General features: G+C 31.8%; 2 protein-coding genes and 1 long non-coding RNA gene across 5 annotated transcripts; 1 reads left to right on the top strand and 2 right to left on the bottom strand.

Annotated features, from left to right (window-relative positions):
* Positions 1-1,245: 1,245 nt before the first annotated feature.
* LOC105226616 (ubiquitin-conjugating enzyme E2-17 kDa) lies at positions 1,246-11,870 on the bottom strand. 3 transcript variants are annotated; one of them, XM_049446929.1, is made up of 4 exons: positions 11,806-11,870; positions 10,936-11,300; positions 2,553-2,838; positions 1,246-2,474 (listed from the first exon to the last, which is right to left on the bottom strand). In XM_049446929.1, the coding sequence occupies exons 2-4, from the start codon at positions 10,977-10,979 to the stop codon at positions 2,349-2,351; spliced, it is 456 nt and encodes a 151-aa protein (XP_049302886.1). In that variant the 5' UTR covers positions 10,980-11,300; positions 11,806-11,870; the 3' UTR covers positions 1,246-2,348. The 3 variants fall into 3 exon arrangements, with proteins under 3 accessions (XP_049302886.1, XP_029406194.1, XP_011203885.1); XM_029550334.2 differs by having other exon boundaries at positions 11,703-11,866; XM_011205583.4 differs by lacking the exons at positions 10,936-11,300; positions 11,806-11,870 and adding an exon at positions 10,536-10,680.
* Positions 9,629-10,528, top strand: LOC109579566 (uncharacterized). The gene is made up of 2 exons (XR_007421468.1): positions 9,629-10,097; positions 10,156-10,528. It is a non-coding gene; the product is annotated as an uncharacterized LOC109579566 (long non-coding RNA).
* A 911-nt stretch (positions 11,871-12,781) lies between the features above and the next one.
* Positions 12,782-13,939, bottom strand: LOC105226617 (uncharacterized). The gene is made up of 6 exons (XM_011205584.4): positions 13,783-13,939; positions 13,460-13,577; positions 13,244-13,404; positions 13,073-13,172; positions 12,966-13,016; positions 12,782-12,908 (listed from the first exon to the last, which is right to left on the bottom strand). The coding sequence occupies exons 2-6, from the start codon at positions 13,571-13,573 to the stop codon at positions 12,822-12,824; spliced, it is 513 nt and encodes a 170-aa protein (XP_011203886.1). The 5' UTR covers positions 13,574-13,577; positions 13,783-13,939; the 3' UTR covers positions 12,782-12,821.
* Positions 13,940-14,144: the final 205 nt, after the last annotated feature.

The following is a 14,144-nucleotide window of genomic DNA, read 5'->3' as shown; positions in this document are numbered from 1 at the left end:
GAAAAGAAGAAACGACTGGCGCGTTGTTGTTGACTCGGCTATAATCGCGTAAGCGGTGTCTACGCCAGTAAAGAAGAAGAAGAAGAATTAAAAATTAATAAGCGAAGCACTTTGATGCGTTACTATTTGGTAAGTTTTTCGTGTTTTCATCAATGATGGAAATTTATAATTACATACAGTTTCATCTTTTTTTGTAGAAAGTGTAAAAGTAGAAGGCTTCACCGAATCGGATGTGTTCACCAAACTCAAAAAAGCATCAGACTCGCCAAAGGCCCTTTCTTTAAGTCTCGTTGCTTGGAAAAAAAGAAAAGAGACTCATCCATAAAATTAAAATAAAATCATTCCCTTTTATACATAAATACTTATTTTTATAACGAATTACTGTTACTGGGGCATCGAAGAATTCTTCGTCTCTATGGTAAGCGAAGGGGTGATCTGTTTCTTTTCGTAGGACATTGCCGTGTTAATTTTCATTGGTCGGAGCAAGCGATACAATCATACTGCATCATTTACCTTGCTCGCTTACCAATGTCTACCATATCCCGCTGGGTTGTATTCTCTCAACCCTCAATCACTTCATTTTTTAATTTTTAAAATATGTATGTATCCCACCAAATGCTCCAGAGTGTTTAATTTCAGTTCCAATAACTCTTTGTTAGTATTTGGTTCCCTAGTGATTTTCACTAGGAGTTTTAGTAAGAGTATAACTAAAATATATTGTCATCGAATATAATGGGATTTTAATTTTTTTGAATATTTGCAAAGGTTGTAAAATGGATTTTGATTTTACAATTTTATAGTATGCTAGGTATTCAATATCTTTAACCACATTCGTCTATACGCAAGTGTACAAACTCACATACTCGGTCTGCATTATTTCCCTTTGAATGACTTATGCTCTTACTTTTGGACTGCTTTCTAATAAAAAAAAATCGTGGATATAAAATAGCTTGTCCGAACTATAAAAATTCACGAATTTGTCAAGTATACTTCGAGTTGACCTTTTGAAAACTGAAATAAGAGACAACTTATATTATCATATAGTAATTCTTATAATGTATTTTTATAATAGTTTTATTTATGTTAAATATATGTATATGCTTCTGTTGTTTATTTGTAATTGCTTAATAACAGTAAAATGATTTCTGCTTTTTATTGGATCATGTGGAGCGTACTTAAATATACGATAATTTAAGAATTACATGCACAAAACAAATATCAGTAGCAAAATGAAAAGCTTCTTGGTCGTAGGAGTGAGTTTAATAAAGCAAATTCAAAAATTTATTTCAAACATCAGTTCAATTTTGCTACAAATCAAATTTCTCCATCAAAACAATTACAAAGAATGCGACGAGAATTACATTTTCTTATTTCCTCTTAACAATATTGACACTGGTGGTTTATATTAGTAATAATATTGTGAGTTAGATAATCAATGTGATTTTATTTCTAAAACGAGAGTGGTAATAAGCAAATCTTTTGAGCACCCATTCAATGTTAGTTGTAACAAGAGAGGAAGTAGGGTTTGCAGGTTGCTGACGTCACCAAACAGCCTGCGTATAGTAAGCTGGAGTTAGGAAATCTTAAATGGACAACTGGTTAGGTAACATACATTTCCGGCTAAACCTTATTTCAATGGCTTAAACTGCGTTTCTCGAAATTTAACAACGTCGGTCACTTATAGCGTTGGTGTTTCTATTTTCTAAATTTCCACTCAAATTACACTGAAGTTAATTTCCATTAAGGTACATACACATATTAATGTAATAGGTTTTTATTTGTTAATATATTGTTTTCTTCTACAAATTCTATTTATTTCTGAAGATGTGAAGCGCGACGAAACAGCATTTCGCAGATCAACATTAATCGCATGTTTTTCTTTAACCGCAGTATCGATTTAACATTGAATTGTTAACGACAAATCCTTCATGTTAATCGGTCATTAAAGAGTTGCACATAGCAATCACATTGCTATTTTTACGAATATATTGTTGAGTTCTCCATTTCGAGCTTTGCCACTTTTATTCATACAGTTTTGTTTTTGTTTTTTGTCTTGTTTGTTTTTGCTGCCATAAGTGCAACTTCATCTTTCTTTGATGAGTTTGTTTTTATTGCAATTTTTAGCAACACAACTTATCCGACTGAAAAAGATGTGCGAATGTGTATGATTTTTGTTTTTATGTATTGTATATTATGCATTATATATATGTATTTTAAATTTTAATATTTTAATTTTTTCTTCGAATTTTATTTCAATAAAACATTGTAGACGCTGCAGTTACAGTTCCTCTTCCTACTGCACTAGCAGCTGCAGTTGATTTGCGTGTTGTAGCTGCTGTGGCGGATGGCTAGTCGATGAAACTTTGTTCAACACAAGCTTTCACTCGCTTCTCATATTCGCGACGATTCTCTTTATAGAGCTGAGCAGCTGTGGAATTAGCTGGTGAATTTGGATTCGGATCACTTAATAGAGACTAAAAATAAATATTCAAAAAATTGTTGAAATGAGTATTAATCATTTGTTGACGTGCTGGGAATATTATGATACACACCTGTATAGATGTTAGAATAGCTGAAACATCATATGTGGGACTCCATCTGTTTTGCAAGATGTCCAAACAAATTCCTCCATCTGCATACACATTCGGATGAAATACTTTTGATACGAATCTAACCGTTGGCGGTTTATTTGGATACTCTTCCGTAAATTCTATTGTTAATTTAAAGGTACCGTCTTCGAATGGGGTGTCGTGTGGACCGAAAATCACAGCATTCCAAATCATAATATTGTTATCTGTTGGCGCTCCAGAAACTCCAGTTGGTGGATCTTCTTGAAGTCTGCAATAAAAGCAAAGATAGTCAATGCGGTGCAATTTTATTATCGGAAAATAATTTTTGTAAATGTGTTGTTTGATTACACGTAAAATTCTCATTTAAATGCATTGCATAGACCTTTTGAACCATATATGTATACATACAGTTGCGTGCAACTAATTAACAATGGCATGCCTGTGTATATATTTTGCACCTATTGCGTATGCCTCTCGACTGTCAAAACTCGTATTAAATATATTATATTTTGAAGAAATTGAGTTTTATTGAAAACGTGATAAAAAGCGGGGGATTAGTGTTACATATTAGCATATTTTATGCACTGTTTTTCTTATAATATTTTAATTATTATTTTTATTTTAATAATTATTTTAATTGAAAATTGCTAAATTTAATATTTTTAGTGAAAAAAGTATGGGTAAAAGGAAATATTGAGTTGAAGCAACTATGTTATCGCCCATTTGAGAGAGAATGGTAAACATATGGTGAAATCGCAAATTAGTTAAAAATTTCTTGTTGTTATTGTTGTTTTATTGCGGTATAAAACATTGCTGAAGTATCTTCGAGCCATGGTGCCGGTTAAAAATCCGGGTCCGTTCCGGTTTCTTCGACTTGACTATAGTGGGAACGGGGTTGGTAATGTTCTTGTGTAAGCATTTAATTCATAATATAATTCTCAAAATGTTTGAGATCTTAAACCGTTTGAAAATTTTATCAGGTATTTAAAAAAAAAAAATAAGATTTCATACTTCAAGACTTAAATAATTGTTACATATGTATATGTACATAGTTAGGGGTTTCATATAGTCTCATAAAGTTATAAGTTATAACGAACTGATAACATAGAATTGTAATTGCGTAAAATGTATGATTTTTATATAATTAACAATTGTAATTAAAATATTAATCATACATATGAATACTATCGTCACCTGAAATGCAAAATAACGTATCATCAAAAAATTCGAATTGAGTGTCTTATTGATTACGCTTCATTACTCCAAATTACATATGTACATACATAATATTACATATGTTCAACATTTTCAGGTTCTGCGGTCAGATATAAACCACTTTTAACCAATATTAAAATTTTGTTTCACTCATGTTCCATTTTATTTCGTGTTTCATTCATGCCACTGTAAATTTCCGAAAATGTTGTTACCTTATTTTGCATTTCAGATGACGATATGTACTTAATAACTACTTTTCATGTTTTCTTAAAATTTGTATTTTTAACATTAACGAAAACTGCAATCCAGGAACAGTTTTCGCAATTTCAAATAATGTATTAGGAGGCCCCAATAATACCGTATTCAAATCAGAAAATTAGCTTCGTTGGGACTTTGAAACAACAATTTCATTTCTAGTTTTCAAATTGGAACGTAATGATATTTAATAGCTCCTATATGTGCTTCTTTGGCTTTTAAAATGTTTATTTACTTGAACTAATGTATAAGTTAATTATATTTTAGTTCAAATGTATACTAAAAATAATATAATAAAGCAAAAATTTGATACACATTTGTTTTGTTTCATTCGCTAAGCACAGCACTGTACATATGAATATACATATGTATGTGCGTGCCATGAAGTACCTCTTAGTTGTTGTTGTCGTTAGCGTAGGCTACCTCTTAGTTCTTTCACCTCACTAATATGTAAATAAATATTTTTTTTTTTTTATATTTATACATCCACATAGATGTATGCACATATGTGTATATACAGATGATCCATCTTTCATTATGCAGTCGTATAGGATTATATAAACCAAATTTAGTAGAGTAAATGTACACCCGTATATACAGTTGCCCACAAAAAAAAAAAAAACAGTGGCCATATGAACAAAACGAATCTTTCAATTTTCAAGAAGAAAAATGTCTATTTTCTTAAAATTTTTGCAGAACATATTAACTTCGTTAATGATGTATTAATATTTCCACAGTCCAAATATTTCAATAGAACGTAAACGGATTCCTAGCATACATAGAATATTAGCGTATCACGCATCCAAGAAATAGAGTCTATGGGGCCCTGGTAATGTTGAAATGATAATCTTTCACAAACTCGTAATTGGATGGTTTTTGTTCAGCAACACTTTTTTCATATCGGTCATGAAGTTTTTTATGAGGTTGATAACAAAAATAGATTTCTGAAGCAAAACTTATGTGAAAGTTCAAATTTTATTTGTTGCTCATACACAATGACACGTAACCCTATCAAGTACCAACCAACTAATAACAAAAACGTGGAATGAAGCCAGTTGTCAGTGAGAGAAGTCAATTCAATTGTCAGATACTCAAAGCAGTTTCGATTTGTGGCTGGTCCAGATATAAAAGATGTCTCTAATGTAGCTTCAAGTATTAAAACTGTAAAGCGGCGTTTGCACGATCACGACCTGAGTGCCCACAGTCCAAGAAGAGTGTTGTTATTGACTAAAACGCATGTTGAAAAGACTTCGATTCGTCAAAAAACATTTAAATTGGTCTTCGACAAAACGCCGGAACAGTTTATGGTCGGACGAATCTTTTGATTGTTAAGTATAACGGAAAGAGATCGCGTCAATATGTAAGGCTCTCATCCAATACCGAACACCTGCCGTAATATACAACATAAACGGTAAAACATGGAGGTGCAAATATCATAGTTTGGTCAGGCTTTTCTTAGCAAGGTGTAGGACGCATTTATTGGATTAAGGAAAACATGATTGATGACGTCGAAATACTGTGGAAAACCATGCAGCCGTATGCCAGTGAAAAAATTACGCTTGTTTGGACGTTCCAATAGGAGGGTGGTGTCCTCTCCCCGCTTCTGTTTAACTTCTACATTTCGAAACTCCCCCCGCCACCAAAGGGAGTTTCCATAACCTCGTACGCTGATGATTGCACGATATTGACGCCGGGCAATGGAATAATATATTATAATATTGTTCTTTGAATATTTTTTTCAAAAGTTCAACAATTAAAAAATTGTACATACGGTAATTCACACTGTAAGTTGACAAATAATAACGGTATGATATTTACCTTTATTTTGCAGAATGTGCACTTGTTGATGATCAGTTGAACTTTGCAGGCGACAAAATTATGTATACCGTGGCAATATTTGTGCGTAGTGCTTCTTTGGGTAAATAGTTTTTGCAAATATTTAGAAACAAACTCGACAAAGGTAAAATTTCATGATTTCATTCTCGATAAAAGTGTTTGGGTAAATAATATAAAGATGTTATTTAGTGAAATGCCAAGATCTGCAGAAATAAGCGTTGACCTGCGAAAATTGATTGTTCATGATCATTTAGACGGAATGAGATACGGAAAAATTGCAAACAAATATTCTAAAAGCAAGACCACAATCCAAAAAGTGATAAAAAATTACCAAAAAAATGGTGGGCTCCAAGATCAGGCCGCCCTAGAGTAACTACAGTGCGCGAAGAGACAAAAATAGGTGAGAGAAGTGAAAAAAGATCCGACTGTATCAGCCCGATTTATTAAGCAGAGCCTTTAAATAGATGTTTCCGAGCGAACAATTCAATTCGAATATACGGGTATTCCCGCCACTACAAGATTAAAAACCCGTTCATCAGCAAGAAAAATTTAAAGGCACGATTGGAGTTTGCAAAAAAGTATTACAAACTGCCACCAAATTTTTGGAAAAAAGTAATTTGGAGTGATGAAAGCAAATTTGAATTTAAAAATACTAAAGGACGGCAAAAAGTTTGGCGAAAGAGCCACGAGAAGCTTCAGAGTAAATGCATTCAAAGCCCCATAAAGTTTGGAGGCGGAAATGTATTGGTTTGGTGTTGTTTTAACTACAGTGGTCACTCAAATCTCGTAATGATCGAAGGTAATTTGACAGGAGAGTCTTATGTTCAAATGTTAAGTACCAATTTGGAGCCAGCTACGCAAAAAATTGGCATACAGGATAACTTCATATACCAGCGGTACAACGACCCCAAGCATACAAGTCGGGGTGCAAAAGAATACTTCGAACAAAAATCGATAGAACTCCTACCATGCCCTGCCCAAAGCCCCGACTTATGGCAATATTTGGATGACAAGCTTGACCGATTTTCTTGCCGTTCAAATAAAGGCGGGATTTTTAATAAATTGAAAGACTCCTGGGAAAACATACCCTAATGACTTCTTCAAAACTTGGTTGACAGCATGCCTCGACATCTATTGGCAGTAATTAATGCTAAGGGTGGCAACACTAAATATTGAAACTCTAGTGTGAAGGTAACCTCAAAATTTATTCGGGTATACATACTTTTGTCGTTGCTAAGAATTTCTCTTTTTCTGATTACCGCGTATTTCGCAGTCACTAGCACTAAAATGCAGAAAATTAAATTAATTTAATATGTAGTGTACTAATAAGCAATAACAAAAACCATGCAAAAAATAAACTTCACTTTTCAAAAGATATGACAATTTTCTTTTCAACTTTGATGGGGTATACGGCACGATTCCGATTACTTTGGCGGCGGGGTAAAAAAACCGAATTTCCGTATAAATGGGGTATGTACGGATAGGGGGGCTTCTATAGAGGTGGAATATCCAAAAATCATGTGAAAATAGCTAATATTTTTAAAAATATTCACGTTTAAAAATTCAAAAATTCGCACTAAGACACATGATTTCTCCATGTTTCACAGAATTTTTCACGTTTTTCTTTCACTATAATTAAATATACACTCTTAACATTGAAATCAGTTCGATTTTCACTTTCATTTCTTAATTTCAGCCAAATTTAGTTACGAGGAAAACCAGCGTTGCCACACCTTATGAAGAATTTTTTAGCGTTTCACAGCGTTTTTATATCGATATTCGCAATATACGAGTCTGATCGTGAATTGGCAAAAATGAGAAATACATACTAGGAAAATTTATAATTCATTATTATTGCAGAAAGAAGAAGAATTTGGACACAGAAGAATTTTGAACACCGGGGTTTTGGACCGCTCGAGCGCTCGAAAAATAATATCCCTGGTCGGTCCAAAACCCCGGTGTTCAAAATTCTTCTGTGTCCAAATTCTTCTTCTTTCTGCAATAATAATGAATTATAAATTTTCCTAGTATGTATTTCTCATTTTTGCCAATTCACGATCAGACTCGTATACAGTATACTCTCGAAAAGTAAATCGATTGGTATTTTGGGTAATTTACTTTTTCGAATAATTTACTTTTCCAAATATATACTTAAATTATCTGTTTTCATAATATTAAATGCATTTTTAAACTTAAAAAATTCATTAATTTATTTGCTTCAATAAAACATATGGATTTACATGAAAAACATATTTACATTTAAATACATACATATGTATTTACTATGAAGAGAAAAAATCTTGAATATTCTTTTCTTTTGCAATATATTTTCTGACCATTTTTGTACGACAATTCAAAAAGTCTGACACCTGATTTGCATCGTTTTCATTTTTAAACCAGTGGATCAAGTTGTTTACGCTTTGAATTGCTTCCCCATATGTCACTTTGGGTTCCTAGCTGACTTCTTCTCCATCTGAAGTGTCTGACAAAATTTCTATTTCATCAGCAGTTTCTTTGTTTACTAAAAAGTCGCGATAAACAAGAAAGTAAGTGTTTTTGCAACATCGTAAAAAACGCTGCTTGCTTCGTTTCGAATTTTTTATCACACTCTCTGAAAAGTAAATTAAAAAATTTACTTTTTCGAGGTGCATGTGTAATCTTAAAGGTGATTTACTTTTCCGCGATTATTTACTTTCTGAGAATTTACTTTTCGAGAGTATACTGTATTGCGAATATCGATATTTTTATTTTTCCAATTATTATTATTTTTATAATATGTATTTCTCATTTTTACAAATTTTCTTTCTGACTCGAATATTGAGAATATCGATTTTTTAATTTCTTTTTATTTTTCCAATTAATAACATAAAATTAGATAACGCGCCATACATATTCGTTATCATCACATGGCAGCGCTCCATTTCGTTTGGTAAACAAATGAGGTTCAAAACAAAGATTTTTTAGTAAAAAACCTGTTAAATGTGTAAAATGTGGTTTTATTTAAAAGTTAATAGTGTAAATTAATTAATTTGAAGTGAAAAATGTGAAAAAAGTGCGTTTAATGTGGTGAAATAGCGTCTTGAAATGGTCCAATTTTGCGATTTTTCGGACTTTAAGGTCGAATATTTCGTAAACTAAGCGTTTGCGGACCCTATAACCCTATATAGGGGTATACATAGTCTCGCATGACACTGGCCTCCTCTTTGCATGCCCTGCCAACCCCTTTCCCTTTGGTCCGACCCCGTCGAAAAAGCACGTTTCCTGGCCGTCGACGACAACATGGATAACCCCTACTATCCGAACGGGGATTGATAAACCGTTATCACAACAACAACGTTTCAGCAGGATAACACAAGTAAAGTTGCTAAAAGGTGATTTGAGGAACGGAATGTCAATGAATGGCTGCCACAGACCCCTGACATCAACCCCATCAAAATTTTCTGATGACTGCGATGTAAGCCGACATCTGGCACGCAACTATGGGACTTAATGCCCCGACGCTGAGCTGCAACACTAAAAAATAAAGGTCACGCAACTAAATACTGATTACATAAAAAGTCAATATCGAATTTGAAAAAAAAAATAATAGAAAAATATTTTACTACCTTTTTTGTCGCAATTTTTTACTTTCAAGTTGTTACACTACTAAGTTTTTGACCGCTCCAAAATTCTCATAATTTTTTGGATATATTTATAATTTATTGAAATTAATTAAACAATTATTATTATTATTTTTTGTTATTTGTTTTACTTGCTGTTAGGGCTTTTATGGTTCCTCTTCTACGTTTGCACACTACTAAAAATTTGACCGCAGTGTATGTTATCCGGAAAATTTAAAACAATTTAATTTTTAAGATTCTTTTATTTTGAATCATATTTATTTCTTGGTATTTGGCTTTTTGATTTTAGTACCACAACAAAACGTACCAATTCAGCCAAGCTGTTTGGCAATTGTGACATGACAAACCTATATAATATATTGCCGTCATAATATGCACGAAAATCTAAACATTCAGAAAAATATATGTATGTATATACGCAATAATACAAAAGCAACCAATTTATATAGTATACTAATTTTGCTACAGTTATATCGAACAAACTTACACATTTGTACGAATCCCATGGGAACTTTAAATACATAAGTAACACAAAATTAAAATCTGATATCGCCCATTGTAAAATTATGTGTTTATATTGGAGTACTTCAAGGACGGGCTGGTAACATATAGTTGTGTTTTTAAAGAGTCATGTACATTTTCAATTCACATTCTTTCAGAGTTTTATATTTTCATAGCCATTAGTAAAGCAAAAATAATAGATTACATATGTATATAATTACAAAGTGAATTTCGCAAATATGTGGATGTTTATGAATAACAAAATCGTGATCATTCTCTCAACAGATGAGTCAAGGCAAATGTCTACCGTTTCTGTACCCACAAGTGGAGTCATACAAGCGTTGAACTAGGAAGTGAAAATCAAGAGGAAGCACCAAAAAATATCATGTAATCAATAAGTGACTTAAATATAAAAGGATTATTAAAAACAAATGATTATTGGATAAATACATTACTGTAGATAAATATGCACACATATTTTTAACCATTACGGTTTTTTAATAATAATGCATCATGATTGGTAAAAATTTATGCATACATTTTTTGAGATTCAAAGACAATAACAACTACCATGTCATAACATGAGGCTTAGGCGAATTTTCGGGAAAGTGTAGAAGTTCCGTAAAATATAATACGTAAAACACTAAATTCACAATGCCAATGCCAATATTTCTGTGGCCAAGTAAAACGCATAACGAAGAATTACATACATAGTTGTATATGTATGTTCAAATATTCATGAACAAACAAAATAAAAAAGACAATGCAAAAATAAAAACCATGTGAAGAAAATATCACAAGTAATTTTTCATAAGCACCTCTTTTAATAAACTTCTGCGTTATTTCGAAAATCATTTTCATGGGTGATTATCTACGATAAATTGGGCTGAACTTCAGCAAGTTTCACTCATCGTGTTCGAGAAGATTTCTGTTCTTACCTTTTAAAATCTCTCATAAGACGTCTGCGTGCGGGTGTTGACATTTTCCTTTTATTATTGTAGCGCTTTTACGCTTTTCAACAATGAAATTAACAATTTTTACAAATTTTAACTTGGCAGCGAAATTTTTTCCTTATTACACGAACACAACTAGAAATCGTTTCGTTTTACTTCTTTCTGCAATTCTTCTTTGCTGCGTTTTTATTCGTGTGTGTTACTACAGTTTTCTATTGCTTCTTCTTCACTTATATCTATATACGTTTTCTTATTGCTTTTACACTGTACGATGTTCGCCTCTAGGTCAATATTGAAATTATATTCCAATTGATTCCAATGATCTTTTTCCTTGCGCGTACAATTTTTTACTAAAAGTCAACGAAATATATTGACAAATTGGATGGAATCATCAACAACACACTAGTAAACCGATAACACTTCAAAAAACGACAGTAATACAAGACGAAGAAATAAACGATTGAGAAGAGACAAACAAATATATCATAATTGACAAGAACAAGCCAACTAGGTAAGGCACTTGTCAAGTCATCAGCTGACAGTCCCTCAAGTCACATATGCGCGAAAAAGACAGTAATCTGAGAAATAAATGAGTTAAGGCTTTTATCTCTGTTGCACGAAATTTGGAACCCTCATTAAAATAATCAAGTAGTTATCTCTTTCATTTAATTTCTATGATGCCCGACTGTGTGAAATACGCGTTCAATTATTTAAACTGTCACATATATAAATTTAAATTCCTTCTTATTCACCGATTTCTTGATGAATTTAATATACTTTAATAGGTATAGAAACTAGAGAGTGTGTTTTCACTACTTAAAACACACTTAATTATCCATGCTTTTCGAATCACACCTAAATAGACAATTTATTGGGCACAAAAATATAAACCGACGTCGACTACAGAGACTTTCTATGTGGCAATGCCAGAGGGGATTTAACATATTCAGTGTAACCATATCTAAAAGAAATCATCTTGGTTAAAAATTCATATTCGAAAATTGTATAATTCGAGGAAAATCATATAACATTTAAAGAGTTATATCCGCTTATGAATTTAAATTAAATCAAATTTTTCTTTTGCAAATGTTGCTAATGAATATATATATGAATAAAATATATAATATACTTGATATTTGAAGTTGATCCAGCAAAAAGTTTCGGAGACTTCAGAAAACTTTAAACGCGTTTTCGTGAAATGTTATGTCTTTTGATAATAATTTCGATTTTTAAGGTATTCCGAAATCTACAACTTTTTCATAAAACAACACAAAAAGTCTAATAACAAATATTTTACAAAAACGCGTTCTTTTTGTTACAATCCCTTAACATATATTTAAGGAAAAGTTAGTTTTTAGCTTCGGCTATGCATTTTAAAGTTCGACGTACATATATCGGTAAAATGTAAATATTTTATATATTGAGTTAATACAAAAACATAAGTTGGTCATTAAAAATTTTTATTAAAATATTTTAAGGTATATCAAATAGTTTTCGTTTTAAGGAAAGTTTCAAATTTATTAATGAACACAATCCATTTACTTAATACAAAAAATGGATAGGAAATGTGCGTTTTATCGTTTATATCATTTCATTCATTTAAAATTTACAAATTTGTCAGGGGAAAATATATAAGGTATATAGTATTTTTATCTCAGAAAGATATTTTTTTATACAACAAATGTATAAAAAATGGACGGAATGTTAAGTCTTTTCTTTTTTGTCATATAGAAGCATAAATATATGCTTTCATTTACGTAGAGGTTCGATATGTTTTACATTTGATATGTAAATAATTCTATATCTTAACAACTTAAGTTTCATTCGAATATTGTTTTTTTATTTAATCTGCAAGTGGAGTATCAACCACCTTAAAATGGCTCCAAGAGAACGATATTGGGATTTTGCATCTCCAAAAATAATTGGTACTGTGAGAACACGCACAACCAGCAATAAATCTGTAATTATATTGCAATTAGGAAATTTGATTTATTAACTGGGTAAAATTTATTTACATTGTAAGCCATCCAGCAAAAATTTAGAAGAGCGGAAAACGTTTGCTCGAGCTGTAAAATATAAAAATACATAATACCTATAATTATATTATGCACTTAAAACTTACATAAATGTAGTAGCCGCCAATAAGCCAAAGACCCCAACAAAACTGAAACAATATTCCTAAGCCGACTAATATTAGCCAGGGTAGTAGCCAACCTCGCGTACTATGGTATTTGTAAATATCGGGAAAAATAAATAACCAAATGTGAATGACACATAAAATATGTGATGTTACCTTATTCTTATTCCATAATATACAAAATATGATGCGATTATGAGGAGAATAAAGTAGGATATGAATATTGCTCCATAGACTGGCATCGAGTACCTAATATCCGTTTCAAAAAGTGGTGAATACAGTTGAGCTGATTCTCCGCCCGATAACATATAAGTGATCTAAAATGTAATGCTTTATATTATTGTTGGGACGAAGGTAATATTATTTGTTTACCAATGTGATAAAAATCACTGATACCGCCGCTGTATACACTGCCACGGCATAACTTCCGGTTTTCACAGAATTCGACCAAATGATTGGTGACCAGCAGGACTCCAAAACAACCATTGCGCTATAAAATAATTACATTTATCAGAAATTGTATTTTTTGACTGGCATCGCCCAACGACGCAAATCAATTTAAGCCCATCTTTATACTCATTGAATCAACTTAGGCGTGGCTTAAGTCACGCCCTTAGTCTTAAACGCACAGACTACACGCATTCGCACCAATTCATAAGGGATTTAAGGCCATTATTAATTATTTTATACCTCACCTTTAAAATGTTTGCCCACTAATAGTAATAATTGAATCCAATTTAGGTTTTTAATAATTCCCCAAAAGTAAACAATATATGTATATAATCAAAGAACCACTTGCAGCAATGAAACAAATTGGAATGAAACATGTAAACGAAATGACAACAATGTGATTAGACATATTTTACTTTGCCAGACTCATACGAATTAAACAAGTTTTTCCAATTAATATTTTTGTTGCTAATGCTTTCGTATTTGAGATAATGCATTTAATTAAATAAAAAAAGTTTGTTTAACTATTCGTACTAAAATATTTTGAATTTTAATTATACGTTCAAAAATAAAAATATATGAAATGAACTGAAAACCAAACTGCTAT

This window comes from Bactrocera dorsalis, chromosome 2 (genome assembly GCF_023373825.1).
Source record: "Bactrocera dorsalis isolate Fly_Bdor chromosome 2, ASM2337382v1, whole genome shotgun sequence".
NCBI classification, from domain to species: domain Eukaryota; kingdom Metazoa; phylum Arthropoda; class Insecta; order Diptera; family Tephritidae; genus Bactrocera; species Bactrocera dorsalis.
The sequence above is the reverse complement of the archived record's forward strand: the minus strand, read 5'-3'. Positions and strand labels throughout refer to the sequence as shown.